Source organism: Hemicordylus capensis, chromosome 4 (assembly GCF_027244095.1).
Source record: "Hemicordylus capensis ecotype Gifberg chromosome 4, rHemCap1.1.pri, whole genome shotgun sequence".
Classification (NCBI taxonomy): domain Eukaryota; kingdom Metazoa; phylum Chordata; class Lepidosauria; order Squamata; family Cordylidae; genus Hemicordylus; species Hemicordylus capensis.
In genome coordinates this window covers 299,961,696-299,976,567 of record NC_069660.1, presented here as the reverse complement: position 1 = coordinate 299,976,567, position 14,872 = coordinate 299,961,696, and the positions used below count along the sequence as shown (strand labels likewise).

The 14,872-nt window shown below is 43.9% G+C and overlaps 1 protein-coding gene across 12 annotated transcripts in view; it reads left to right on the top strand.

The window, feature by feature from the left end:
• Window positions 1–14,872, top strand: part of ENPP2 (ectonucleotide pyrophosphatase/phosphodiesterase 2) — a 147,687-nt gene that overhangs the window by 62,684 nt on the left and 70,131 nt on the right. For 4 of the 12 annotated variants that reach the window (XM_053244119.1, XM_053244121.1, XM_053244116.1 and 1 more), the window contains 2 exons: window positions 7,934–8,098; window positions 13,340–13,465. In XM_053244119.1, the coding sequence (XP_053100094.1) occupies window positions 7,934–8,098; window positions 13,340–13,465 (291 nt within the window). Of the gene's footprint in view, window positions 1–1,383; window positions 1,489–2,353; window positions 2,478–5,449; window positions 5,585–7,933; window positions 8,099–13,339; window positions 13,466–14,872 lie in introns of those variants that run through there. The other 8 variants (XM_053244127.1, XM_053244125.1, XM_053244126.1 and 5 more) reach the window with 6 other exon arrangements.

Below are 14,872 nucleotides of genomic sequence, written 5' to 3'. Positions count from 1 at the left end.
TGCAGGGCAGGGAGTGGGGGGAGAGAGACCCTGAGTTATAGTGAAATAGTACATCAAGCAGTTATCTTGTGAAATGTGCTGCAGTTTGGCAGGGAACAAAGCAAAATAGATGAAAAGTCAAGGGGCACTCAAGGATGAATCCAGTTGCATAATACACATTTCTCTTTAACTTTGAGTGCTGCTAAGTACTTTTAATTCCCGTGAAATCAGTGGGACGCTTCCTAATGAACATGTTTATAGTCGGGGCACTGGTTATCTTGGCAGTATAAAGCGCTCTCTGCCCTGATAGTAACATGCTAGGGTAGCACATTTCTGTCTGTAGAGAATAGCAAATTCCTATCAAATTCACGAAAGTCAGGATTTTATCCTGGCTCATGATCTTCACAAGTCAAAAGCTGATATTTTATAAACCAAGTCAAACAGTAATTTCCTGTTGGCCAGAGGCTTAACCATGCAATTCTTGGCTTTGATTGGAAAGTACAAAAGCCTCATTTTTAGGTGCTAATTACCAGGCCTGTGGAAATATTTGGCTTTGAATAGTTGAAGATAAATAATTCACAAAGCTCTGCTTGCCCTGTATGAGGCCAGTGTTGCCAGTGCTTGCCTACGTAGACAACGGTTCTGAGGTTATGGAGCCCTGCTATATTCCAGTGCCATCTTGGAAGGCATGCATGGAGTCCTTTCCATTCACTTTAAGGGGCCCTAGGAACCGGAAACGTTGGTTAGGGACTCAGGTCCCACATAGAAGCGTGCTTTGAGAACACTTGCCTTCACACAGTGTCAGCAGGACTGTGTGAATTATTAGGCTTTGGCTATTCAGAGCTGAATATTTGCATAGGCCTAGAGATTACTTTAAAAACTAAAATCTTGCTGGCCAGAAGAATTAATTCAAGTATAATATTTTGTGTTCTTTTCTCTTTTGAAAATATGAGAAAATAAATTAAAACAAAGGCTATCTAGCTTTAGGTGTAATATGCCTTTTTCAGAGGACAGACTACAGAAATGGCCAAATGAGTTAATCAAGAAAAAGCTTCATGGAGCTCTTTGGACAAAGGATATTTCTTGGACCTACACAAAGTTGCTGTATTACAGAACTTCACTTAGTAACCTATCATAAGGTAGCGACACTAAATGCTTCTGGACCAAGCATTTCGTGCTGCCTATTCACACAGTTATTTCTATGTGAGAAGGCAATGTGTTGCCGTAATATTGTGACAAGGAACCACTTGGATCCTGGTTTTATGAATGGCGCAGCATGTGTTCTGTGTATGGGACAACCCTAATTTGGCAAGCCTTGTAATAAAAGTGTTTTAATGGGCCTGCCAAGAGCTGCCAATCAGGAGAGGTGTCCCTCCTACAAATAAAACCTTGACGATGGTTGGAGGCAGAGGGGAGGAAAAGCAGTTGGGTCTGGCAATTGGTCTCCTAAAGGAGCTCTGGCAGGGATCTCTGAGGAGAAAAGCCTTCAGAAAAGTGCCAGCTGTGTCTGTGAGGATCTGTTTCAGTGTTGGGATCATTTCTGTTTCATTTCTTGGGATCTGTTTCAGTGTTGACTGATTGACTGATTAAGTGTAATCATGACAGATAAAGTTTATTACGGTCACAGACCAGTTAATCTTTACATTTTACAAAATATTTGATTAGGTAATGCAGGCTTTACGAAGCTTACATACAGTAAAACAAAATTTGGCCACATTAACAGTCATCCCAGGTTTAAAACTGGACAGCAGATACTCCAAGTAAAAAAGATCAGTGTGGCCCAGACAATTCTTTAGCAAAGGTAAAATAAACTTAGAACGACTATCCCTATAAAATTCACAATAAAGGATAACATGAGCAGTGGTCTCTATTTCACCTGCACCACAGGGACAAAGGAAGTACATTGAGGCGGGCCAGGGTCAATGCTCTCCTAAATTTAGATACTAGAATGCTATCTAAATAATCGGCAGGTTTAAGATTAAAACTTTGAGGGCCTATATACAGCCCTCTTTTCAAGCGTGCAGATTCCTCTTGCAGCTCTATATCTAGAGCTCGTTGTTTGATAAATTGAATAGCCTGATCGAATCCCCATACTATAAGTTCTTCCTGGGATGTACCAAGATGATGCTCAGGCGCGTAACAACGATCGGCAAGGGGAGACAGTTGTCTGGGAGCCCCACTGCCTGGAGGGGCCCCCCAGAGGCACCTCACGTGACTCCCCATTGCCCCCTGCCCAGCCCCAAGGCCCCTCAGCCACTTGCCCTGTTCGCCGTCTCTCCTGCTTGTTCTGCTGGCCGGCAATCGAGCAGCAGACAAGCTGCAAAGAGCTCCTTTTCTGCCGCCTCTCAGCTGATCGGCGGGTGGGCGGGGCTTCCACGGAGGTCTGGTGTAGGCCTCTGTGAAGCCTGAACTCCAGTAGGGCCCAAGCCAGCCAGGAAGGAGGAGGCAGCCAGAGAGGCCTCCACTGTTCTCTGCAGCAGAAGACCCCCTGCTGCCAGGTAGAGTTTGAACTCCTTTTTGTGGTTACCTTCCCCGCCCCCCCTGGATATATAGGCATCTGCTTGCCATAGGGCTTTGATATGGGGGGGGGAGGGACTGAGAAGTCTCTGACTATTTATTTTTAAACAGCTTGGAAAATTTGCTGGCTTAAAAAAAACTATCTAAAAAGTCCTATAAGTGGCTTGTTTCATGGCAGAAAATTACAAAAACTTCTGGAAGAAACAGTATTATATTTATTTTATTCATTCATTCATATATTTATAAATGCACTTATGTTCAAGTTGTTTTGCAACCCAGAAGGTCTGAGTGAGAACTGTGAAGCATGTCTTCTGCTTTTATTTTATTTTATTTTATTTTTCTTGTGTGTGAACTGCTCCCCAATTACTTGCAGGGACTTCAGGGTAAATCTGGCCAACATGTGAATGCAGCACCTCTATTCCAGAGGAGAGGTGTGTTAAAGGGATTTAAAAGCCTCCTGTGAAAAACCTCCTGCAATCAAACTTGACTGAATTTGTTCAGAATTCTGAGAAAACAAACATAGGTTCACCCTGCATGGTTGAAAGTCTCCTTTGCTAATCTGCAGCGAGGGGCCCATTTTAATCATTCATCTTTCTAGTGTGTTCTAGGCATTAAAAGTAAAACAAATGTATAGTACTCAGTGTATATCTCTATATATTGTGACGTGTGCATGTGTGTATTCAGTGAAATGTATTTGCAGGCAGCATACTTATTTTGGAATATCAGACTTAAATCCTTGGGGGCCTGGGGTGTGCGGAGGCCCTGGACTTTGAGTGGGGGGGCCCCATTTTAAAATCTTGTCTCTGGGCCCACTCCAACCTTGCTACGCCCCTGATGATGCTACTTTGTTTTTAATGCTGTTTTCCATTTGGATGTAAAGCTATCAGCAGCTAATACTAGTGGGGCAAGGCCAGTAGGGAGAAATACGAGGTTCAACCAAAATTTGATTATACAAAGCCAAATTTTCAGCTTTAACGTAGTAACCCCAGCCTCTCTTCGGAGAGCAGCATTAGTAACAGCACAGGGAACTTGGAGAATAGCTCTTAGAAACTTTGTCTGGATTACTTCCAAAGGAGTAAAGTTGCCATGAGGGCCAAGCTGTGCACCATAGAGAATCTGAGGGTATACCTTAGTGACAAAGAGTTTAATGGCCACTGGAACAAAAAGGGCACCCCTTGAGAAATGAAAAGACTTAATGACATTTGCCGACTGCTGTGCACTATGAGCGACAGTGTTAAGGTGGGCTTTACAACCCCCACTAGAGTGGAAGGCCACCCCAAGATATTTGAACACCCTCACCTGTTCAATTCTTTGCCCATTTATAGACCATCTAAAGTTCTTTGGGTGCTTTGCAAACACCAAGACCTTTGTTTTGGAATAGTTTATCTCTAAGGCCTCCTTAGCACAGTAAGAACTCAGAGATGCTAGGGCACGCCTTAGCCCTATTTTAGTTTATAAAAGTAGCACTATGTCATTTGCGTAGAGTAGTATCGGGACATGTCTACTCGCCAATTTAGGAGGGTGAAGGGCTGGATCATTCAGGTGGGAGACTAAAGAGTTAATATAGAAATTAAATAGAGATGGGGCTAAAATACACCCTTGCCTCACTCATCTATATGTAGGTATTTCTGCAGAGAGATGTCCTTTCGCGCTGCAGCACACTCTAAGGCGGGTATTGACATGGAGATTATGTATTAGTAGCAATAAACGCGACTGTAGTTGACTCCTTTAGCTTAGCCCACAATCTATCCCTCGAGATGGAATCGCAAGCTCCTTTAAAATCTATAAATGCAGCAAACAGGGAAGACTTGGGCCTAAAGGAATATTTTTCAACTAGATGCTGTAAAGTAAATGCTTGCTGGATGGTGGAACATCCCTCATGAAAGCCTGCCTGTTCAGCCGAAAGAATGTCATCAGAATCAAACCACTCATGCAATTTTCCCAGGAGGTGTCTGGCGTACAATTTGCTGATGACACTGAGCAAACTAATCGGCCGATAATTGCTGGGATCATCTCTAGTCCCTTTTTTATAAATTGGGATAGTTACTGCAGTGCCCCAATCTTCAGGAATTTTGGTGGTTGAGTCAATGAAGGTAAATAAGTGTCATCAAGTCGGTGTCTACTCTTAGCGGCCACATAGATAGATTCTCCCCAGGATGATCTGTCTTCAACGTGGTCTTTAAGGTCTCTCAGTGGTGCATTCATTGCTGTCGTAATTAAGTCCATCCACCTTGCTGCTGGCCGTCCTCTTCTTCTCTTTCCTTCAACTTTCCCCAGCATTATGGACTTCTTAAGGGAGCTGGGTTTTTGCATAATGTGTCCGAAGTAGGATAGTTTGAGCCTGGCCATTTGTGCCTCGGGTGATAGATAAACTTTATTACAGTCTTTGACCAGTACAGAAGCAAGAAGGGTGGGGGGAGCATAAAATCAGGTCCATACAATAATATAGCAACAATAACTTTATGAATATACAGTAGTATAGTAGATTACTCCAGTAGATTACTCATTAGATGCCGTCATATATTCATTGCTATTACACAAAACCTAGCCACGCTATGAAAAATGTGGGCTTGATGGTCTGATGAGAGAAATAAAATAGATACTTCATCTCCTCTGCCTGGTAGGTCCTTAATCAAGGGTAAAATTAATGATTCCTGTGAATCCCTGTAAAAATTACAGTATAATAAAACATGACCCACATCCTCTATGGCCTGTATACTTCATGGACAGTAATGTTAAGAATAAGGAATCCCACCATATCTTCCATATAACACTGCTGAGGGCAACACGTCAAAGCAGGCCAGCGCAAATGCTCTATGATATTTGGAAGTTATTAGGGCTTGACAATAATCAGCTGGCTTGGTGCTAAAAGCATGTCTCCATGATTTAAGTCATTTTGGGGTCTTGCTTATCTCCTGTTGCCATTCCATATCTAATATTCTTTGCTTTACAGCCTTTTTTGCTTGTTCGTAACCCATGGATTGCAGCACTTCAAGGAAAAAGCCAAAAAAGGCGAGCTTTTCTTTAACAACTGACTTCTACTGTGATTGGAAACTATCTTTAAGCATCCGTGGGTCCAGACCCATTGGTGAGAATACCACCTTCAGCCAATTGTTAAGGGTAGTAATCCACACTTGGGTTTCCACTCGCATGACTCCCAATTCCAGTCTTAATGTTGTATTAGAGACGCATTTAGGGGTGAGTGAAAATTCTGGATTGATTTGTTCTATGGTCCATTTTCAGTGTTACCATTCCTAAAATGTACTCCCTAAAGAGAATCTGTGGGTCAGTTCAGATGAACACTGCCCAGCACATGTGATTAAGCTGGAGATGGCCTGAGAGCCTGTCCTGATATCACCAAAAGACATCCTGACACACTCTCAGAGAGTCCTTTAATTGTGTGAGGGGGCATTAATCCAAACCACCCCTTGACACATGCTCCAAAACCCTGTTCTGGATTAACGTCCCTGTCACATGATTAAAGGGCACCCTGAGGGTGCATTGGGATGTCCTGTAGAGCGCGTCCTCTGGGCACGTCCCAGTAATTGCTTGTGCTAGACAATGTTCATCCGAACCTTGTAGCCTTTTGGGAATAGGCCTGCTCTGTTGTTTCCCTTCAGTTTAGTTCTGTAAACCTTTAGAATCCAAATAAACCGACCACCCATGTTACAGAAGACCAGCCTTGTTTCCCAATTCCTCTCAGACTATCTCTCCCATGACACCTCAGTGATGCCTGGGTACCTCCACTGAGTCATGCCTGGGTATTTATTTATACGGCTTCCCCGGTTACTAGGGGTCTGGGACGGACACAAGGAGTTGTGTTTTAGAATTTCTTTTAGAATCCATTTTTACTCCACTGAAGGTGGGCCATGTCACACGCCTAAGAAACTGAATGTGCTAGTCTGGGTTTTCCTGTGATTATTTATTTATTTTTATTTATTTGTTCGATTTTTAGACCACCCTTACAAAATAGCTCAGGGCGGTTCACAAATTAGGCCACAATGTGAATTGATTTGTCAGTAGTTCATGCAGGCCTACACCTTGACATGACTTCAATAGTATAAGCACACCCAAGTGGAAAATGCTGATTTTGTGAACCCACCTTGGGCTAAGGCTTGAATTATATGTAAAAAGGGCAGTTAATGAAATCTACAAGGTCCACTTTCTGGCTTCTCCCCCAGTTGTAGCCAAATTGTCTCCTGGTAATGACTTGCTTAGCAAGCATGAGGTTGCCAGTTCGAATCCCCACTGGTATGTTTTCCAGACTACCGGAAACACCCATATCGGGCAACAGTGATATAGGAAGATGCTGAAAGGCATCATCTCATACTGCGCAGGAGATGGCAATGGTAAACCCCACCTGTGTTCTACCAAAGACAACTCTGTGGTCGCCAGGAGTCGACACCGACTCGACGGCACATTTTACCTTTAGTCATCTGACAACAATAGCTAATAGCTTGTAATTCAAGCATGACCTCAGTGCTGGTCCACTAGAATGAGGTGGTAGAATTCTAGGGTGCTAGAAAGACATCCCATCTGTAGTCTGAAGTGGTACAGTCACGTCTGGCCTTTCAATTCTACCAGCTCATTCTGGTCTGGACTAGCTTCGCTTTGTCACAGTGTACTCATTCCTACAGTTGTGCAAAGCAATGCCACTGACGTTTTACACTCTGCATGGCTCTGATAAAACTCCTGTCCCAGAAGGTGTTAGATTACTCTCTTTGGATAAACTGTTAGTTATGGAGTTCCTAAGTGATTTTTGGGAACTGAATAGGCCCTTGAAAGCAAAGTTTGTGAAGCTGTGTCCTTGATGTGTGTGGAACAATCTGGATTTAATCCCCTTTTAAAGCCCAGGAGAAACATGAGCTGGGACACTGTTTTAAAACATGCTTTCACGATCTCCAGAGACTAATTTGAAGGTAAAGAGCAGAGTTTCTCACATTGAGCCAGCGCACAGTAACAACTGAATAGCAGAAGGCGCTCCCAACCTCGAGTCCCTAGTTGTTGTGGGAAAACATTTAATGTATTTATTTTCAAGGGCCGATTAGTCTGCAATATGCCAGCAATTTTTCTCAAAAAGGAATAAAATTGAAATAATTTAGTACCAAGGAGGAGGATTGTTGGAGAAAAATTCAAGTAATTGCTCATTGGTTAAAGGAGACCCTCTAATGAATAAGTCGCAAATTCTATAAAGACCCCTAGATTCCCAAGATTGGAATTGAGCATATTTATCAGAGTTGGAGAAAAGGAGGGGAGCTAAAAGGAGAAGTATTTTTTATTAATAAAGTCTTTTTCATCACTCTCACTTCCCTTCCCCTCTTTTACCAGACAGTGTGGTTGGGCTGTGAACTACCTACTGCAATTATCAGTCAGTTCAAGCAATCTGCTTGCCTGACTTACAGTGTCCCATTTCTTTCTCTCCCCACCCCCTCCCCAGTCTTATCAGATTCCCCCATGATCAGTACTGCTGGATCCTGCAAAAACAGATGCTTTGAACTGCTTGAAGAGGCTGACCCTCCAGGGCCAGGGTGCCATTGTGACAACTTGTGCAAGACCTACATCCGTTGTTGTTCTGACTTTGATGAACTGTGTTTAAAGACAGGTACAATAGCTCTAACTACCTGCTTTCATGAATGGCTATATACTGAGAATTATCATGGCCTCTTATACTACTGTATCTGCATATGTTTTAGCCGATCTCAGTGCATGGTCCTGAATTCTTTTCAATAACAATAGTAATCAATGTGCTGCAGAAATAGTGGCGAGAGGAACATAGGAAGCTGCTATATACTGAGTCAGACCATTGGTCCATCTAGCTCAGTATTGTCTACACAGACTGGCAGCGGCTTCTCCAAGGTTGCAGGCAGGAATCTCTCTCAGCCCTATCTTGGAGAAGCCAGGGAACTTGGAACATTGGAACCTAGATGCTCTTGGAACCTAGCTGCTCTTCCCAGAGTGACTCCACCACCTGAGGGGAATATCTTACAGTGCTTACACTTCTAGTCTCCCATTCATATGCAACCAGGGCGTGGTGTAGTGGTTAGAGTGCTGGACTAGGACCGGGGAGACCCGAGTTCAAATCCCCGTTCAGCCATGAGACTAGCTGGGTGACTCTGGGCCAGTCACTCCTCTCTCAGCCTAACCTACTTCACAGGGTTGTTGTGAGGAGGAATGTAGTACACCGCTCTGGGCTCCTTGGAGGAAGAGAGGGATAAAAAATGTAAAAATAATAATAATAATAGCTAAGGGAACAAGTCATTTTAAAACTTCATAATATATCTTTAATAAAGACTCTCAGCTGTAGTTGCTGCTCATTGTTCTGTTTCTCATCCTGGATGTGAGCATTTGGGAAGGAAAATGTTCTCTTTCCTCCACCCCACCCATTATCACTGGCCTGGTTCCACAAGTTAGGTTCTTGTCTAAAGAGCTAAAAGTATACCTGCCTGTTCACAGCTAGGTGTGCCATTCTGCAAGTCTGACTGTGACAAAAGTGCTAGCCCTGGGCTTTTTCAGCTGTGATTTTATTGCAGGCTTTTCAAAGCTTCTGCAGTAGTTACTTCTAGGCCCTCAGGCACAGCACATGCACTTGTGTAGTCTTTTGTAGATTCCTGCACTCCCATATTTCCATGCTCTGCCCAGACGCTGAGCATGGTGCTTGTGTTAATGCCACCTGCTGGCAAGTGCTTGTGGATCGGTTCCTTTTTCATTACTAGTTAAAGGTAAAGGAAAAGTGTGCTGTCAAGTTTATTTGGACTCCTGGCGCCCACAGAGCGCCGTGGTTTTCTTTGGTAGAATACAGGAGGGGTTTACCATTGCCTCCTCCTGCGCAGTATGAGATGATGCCTTTCAGCATCTTCCTATTTCGCTGCTGCCCGATATAGGCATCTGGGAAACATACCAGCAGGGCAACCTTCTGATTGTTAGTCAAGCATTTCCCTGCTGCGCCACGTAAGGTGGTCACCTAATGGCGCAGCGGGGAAATGACTTGACTAGCAAGCCAGAGGTTGCTGGTTCGAATCCCCGCTCGTATGTTTCACAAACACCTATGTCGGGCAGCAGCGATATAGGAAGGTGCTGAAAGGCATCATCTCATAGTGTGTGGGAGGAGGCAATGGTAAACCCCTTCTGTATTCTACCAAAGAAAACCACAGGGCTCTGTGTGCACCAGGAGTCGACACCAACTCGATGGCACAACTTTACTAGTTAAAAGCACCCATGAAAAGGGATGGATTTGCAAGCACTGCAGGTGTTGCTGTAAAAATAGCACAAGGGCTGTTCTTGGTGTATGGCCAGAGAGCCAAAACTCACTAGTAGGGAGCAGAGGAATCTACAAACGACTACACAAGCATCTGGACTGTGTGAGAGAGCCCATAAGTAATGACTGTGGGAAACGTTAAAAGCTGGAAATAAATTTGGCTGGTAAGCCACATGTGTCGTCCTCTTGTCTAATTTTAGTAAACTTACCATCATTGTATTCCGTTTCCCTGCACCCACATTTATTAGCTAATGAGGTGGGATAGGGAATTTGCAATACAATGATGGCATGTAGTGCATATTGGTGTACTAAAATATTGCTGGGGAATAAAGGAAGAGGAGAGGTGGGGTTGCTGTTTTCAGCAACAGCTATGCATGGCTTTCTACCCTCTTTCCACCCACTGTGTATGTTCTTTGGGAGCTTCTTTATGTTTTGTTTCAACAGCCCAGAAAGGAACCCTTCTTTCTATTTATTTGATAGCTGCATGCGGATAAGAAGTATCCTACTGGATCAGGCCAAAGTTTATCTAGTCCAGTATCGTGTTTCCCATAGTGGCCCAACAGATGCCTCTGGGAAGTCCACAAGTAGGAGATGAAGGCAGGCCCCCTCTCCTGCTGTTGCTCCCTTCCAACTTGTGTTATTTAATGGTAGATTGCCTCTGAACCTGGAGATAGAATAGAACCATCAAGACTAGTAGCTATTGAATTTTGCTAATCCTCTTTTAAGCTAGTGGCAGCAAATTCCATATATTAATGATACATATGTAAAGTTCTTATCTCCCTGTATTCAGTCTAGCTGTGACATTTGCTTTGATTCTAATCATGGTTTAACAGGGTTTTACATTAGTTAGAATGTGAAAACACCCAGATGCCTTTTCACAAAACCTGATGAGCTATTTATAGCTTAAATGGGACCTAGAAAGAAGGGGAACTAAGAGAGCTTATTGTTGATTTTGACACAGGAGTGAGCCCAGCTCACTCGTAACACTACAATGTTCTTGCTTCTAGGACTTCAGTGAACCTAGGATCAGGGGAACATACATTGCAGAATTTAAATGGCCCTGTTCCAGCAAAATAAATGGGATTGAAGGAAGAGAAGTATGCAGATTAGCAAAATGGCCAGGATGTCCCTGCATTCAGTTCCTCCTTGCAGGTTCTCAGTGATGGAGAGGAACCTGTCCCCACAGTCACGACTTCCCTATGCAGACAGGCTATAGACATGGATGGCTGTTTGGGGTATTCACTGCATGCTAAATCTAATACCAAAATAATAGGGAACTTCAAAGTAAGAATGAAAATGTTTGATTAGACCCTTACAAAGAATAAACCTTTATAATCCCTACAAGTACCAACAGTTTGTAATACCAAAAGTGATACCAATTTTAAAACATTTAGCTGTGTGAAAAGACAAACCAATACTAGAAACAATTTTCAGCATGGGCGTATCTCCCCAAGACTATACAGTCGTCCCTTGCCAACTGCTAGGGTTCCGCTCCTGGAAACCCTTGCGGTTGGCAAATTTGAGGTAGGCAAGACATTGACTTGTATGGGAAACAGGGAGTTAGGGGAATTGTGATCAGAAAAGTACCTGAAAATAAAGGAAAAAATAGAGAAACTGCCCCTGACCCCAGAAATGACCCCTTGAACTCCCCAAAATCACCCCTGACCCCTGGAGTGACCCCGGAAATCCACCCAAACCTGCCCAAATTTTTAAAAAAATGGTGCCAAACCACGAATACTCAAGTCACGGTCGGCGAGGATGGTGACAATTTCCCAATAGTGGATACCCAAATCCGTGATTGGGAAACCTGCTATAGGTGAGGGGCGACTGTACCAAACAGTTGTTTGTGAAGATCTGTACCTGTCGCTGTACACTCGTATGAGTGTTCAACATAATGTCCGAATAGGGCTGCTGGAGATATTCTGGAACAGTGAGGAGTAGGAATGCCTTACATTTTTGCTCTGGTAATGGTTTGTCCTTTGGCCTAGTTCTCATTGAGACAGTCAGCTTCTGTCTGGGCCATACCATTTCAGGTTGCATGTGGGGGGCTGTGTGACTGAACTTCGCTCCCTACAAAATCAAAAAAGTCTCTGCACAAAGAAAACTATTGGTTGTGGAGAAATGTTCTAGCCTATGGAGGAGCACTCAGTCATGCAGTGTGAAGTATGTACAGCCAAGACATGAACTGACCGCTTCCTGTGAGAACAATGCCATTGGCTTGGGTTATGTTATATCTCACAAGAATCTGTTTAGCACAGTAGAATTGTAGCTGCTTCAGGCCGTAGAATTGGCCCTGTTTCTGCCACTAGTTCACAGGGGCACGATCCAGGCAAAGTTGAGCTTTAAGTCTTCTTTATTTCTGTGAAAGAGAGTTAATTGTGTGTGCTTGTGTGTTTCCCATTGCAATCAAATTGAACTGGAGAGTGCTTAAATTTGGCTGGATCCTGCCTGGTTATTCAGTAATTGCCGTCCATATACATGGTGCTTTTCAAAAACGGAGAAGCGACAATTCCCTGCCCTGAGGGGTTCATGATCTAGAGACACACAAGGGGGGCAACAGAGAAAGGGATGGGAAATATACTATAATCCTATGTAAATAAATTGTGTAACTACTGTAAGCTCACAGGATCTTCATCCTTGAACCCAGTACTCTGAACCAGGGGTCATCCTGTGAAAGGCTGGAAAATTTAGGACCAACAAGCGCATAATTAATTTATGGAATTCACACAGTGCATAATTAATCTATGGAATTCTTTGCCATGGGATATGGTGATGGCCACCGGCTTAGATGTCTTTAAAAGGGCCTTATACAAATTTATTTATTTATTTTATTTATTGTTAAATGTATATACTGGATTCATGGAGGACAGGTCTATCTTTCTATCTAGCCAGACTAGGCTACTAGTCTGGTGGCTGTGGGCCACCTCCAGCCTCAGAGGCACGATGCCTCTCAATACCAGTTGCAGGGGAGAAACAGCAGGAGAGAGGACATACCCTCGCCTCTTGCCTGTGGGCTCCCCAGAGGCATCCGGTGGGCTACAGTGTGAAACAGGATGCTGGACTAGATAGTCCTTGGGCTTGATCCAGCAGGGCTGTTCTCATATACCTGTGGAATCGGTGCTAAGGAAACAAACAAGAATGGACCATAAACAAGTGGAATACTATATAAGCCATCTCTTTTTATAAACCATGCTTTCCCCCTTGTTTGTTTGTTGAGGAGCTAAGCTGTACCACTTCTTTGTGTTGGCTGAAAAGATGGAGGGTAAAAATGAGATTTTTACACAGAACTGCTGTGTAATGGGTAGTTGGGCCCTAAGTGTGGGATGGATCTCTAACAGAAAATCTCACCAAACTACAACCACCAGGATATTTTGGGGGGAAGAAGTGGCACAGTTAAACTGAAAAACCACTGTAGATTTGTAGTGTAGTGTAGCTGCATCCCATGTCCAGGGCCTTGCTACCTTTTATAGTTTGCTCAGCGAAAAGGCTAAACGCTTGCTGTGTAATTTTGTTCTCCCTGGGGTGACTTGATGTTTGTGGGGTTGTTTTTATTCTTTTATCATACTTCTTTGTTTTTATGATTGTTAGCTGGAGGCTGGGAGTGTACAAAAGAGCGCTGCGGAGAGGTGAGGAACGAAGATCATGCTTGCCAGTGCTCTGAAGACTGCTTGTCCAGAGGAGACTGCTGCACTAATTATCAAGTTGTTTGCAAAGGTATGCTATTTTTGTTTCTTTTTCCACCCGGCCAAAGAAGCAAAACACTCTGAGTAATCGTGTTACTGTGGACAATTGCTGTTTTGAAAAGAAGCGGGTCTTCCCAGGGCTAGTCCAAGATATTTTGCTGCCTCCTGCATCTGTGAGTGGGTGCTCAATGTTCTTACGCCATGCTGCCAGGGCAGTGGCACGTGAGCACTCCCTAACTACTCCACCAAGCCACAGTGCTGGCAGTGAGGGTATGCCCCCAACTCCTGCCTGTAGGCTTCCAGCGGCATCTTGTGGGCCACTGTGTGAAACAGGATGCTGGACTAGATGGGTCTTGGGCCTGATCAGCAGGGCTGTTCTTATGTTCTTAGGAACATAGGAAGCTGCCATATACTGAGTCAGACCATTGGTCTATCTAGCTCAGTATTTCCTTCACAGACTGGCAGTGGCTTCTCCATGGTTGCAGGCAGGAATCTCTCTCAGCCCTATCTTGGAGAAGCCAGGGAGCGAACTTGAAACCTTCTGCTCTTCCCAGAGCGGCTTCATCCCCTGAGGGGAATATCTTCCAGTGCTCACACTTCTAGTCTCCCATTCATATGCAACCAGGGCAGACCCTGCTTAGATATGGGGACAAGTCATGCTTGCTACCACAAGACCAGCTCTCCTCTCCTTAAGAAGAGGCATGCACCAACGGTGTCAGGAAGGGTAGTGGCAGCAGGGAGGCTCATGGGATGGCAGCCATGGTGCTGGAGGCTTTCTTTTCTTTTCTTTTCTTTTTTGCATTTGCGCCTGCCTTTGAGGCAACACCCTGCCTCCTGGAAGGTCTGCCCCTGGATGTTCTAGTCCACCCCACCCCCCTTTCCAAGGCAACCATGACAATGCTTATCCCACCTCTTCCTTATCTTCTGGAAAGCAACTTATGTAACCCCTATAGACAGTTATTGACCATTGCTCTACAGTGTGAAAGCTTAACCATATTTTAAGGGATAATCATAATGTATCTTCAGTTACTTCCTCTTTTAAAAAGTGATTAGTGTTCCCACGTTACTTTGTAATTATGCACCTGTGCGGAAACTTCCTCATGCCAGGTATAGTTGGAATCCTGATTTTTTATTTTAAAGCTGCCCCTCCTTAAATGTTCTCCTCTTATAAATGAAGCTGAATTTCCCAGGCGGCCTTCAGCTGTGATGTGTGCAGTCTTCCTTCGACTTGCCAGTTGCAAAGGTCTCTGTGACCCTGGCTCAATTACAGAGTAACCTTTTTAAGGCCAGTTTATTTTGAACTATTAGTTATAAGTGTTTTCCTTTCAGCATTATGAATGCATCTATTCTTTCATTTCCCCCCTTCTTTCACCTCTGCCAGTAATTAATGCCTTTTTCCTGTGCCAAGCTATCATTTATTACTCAGGTTTTGCCCCTC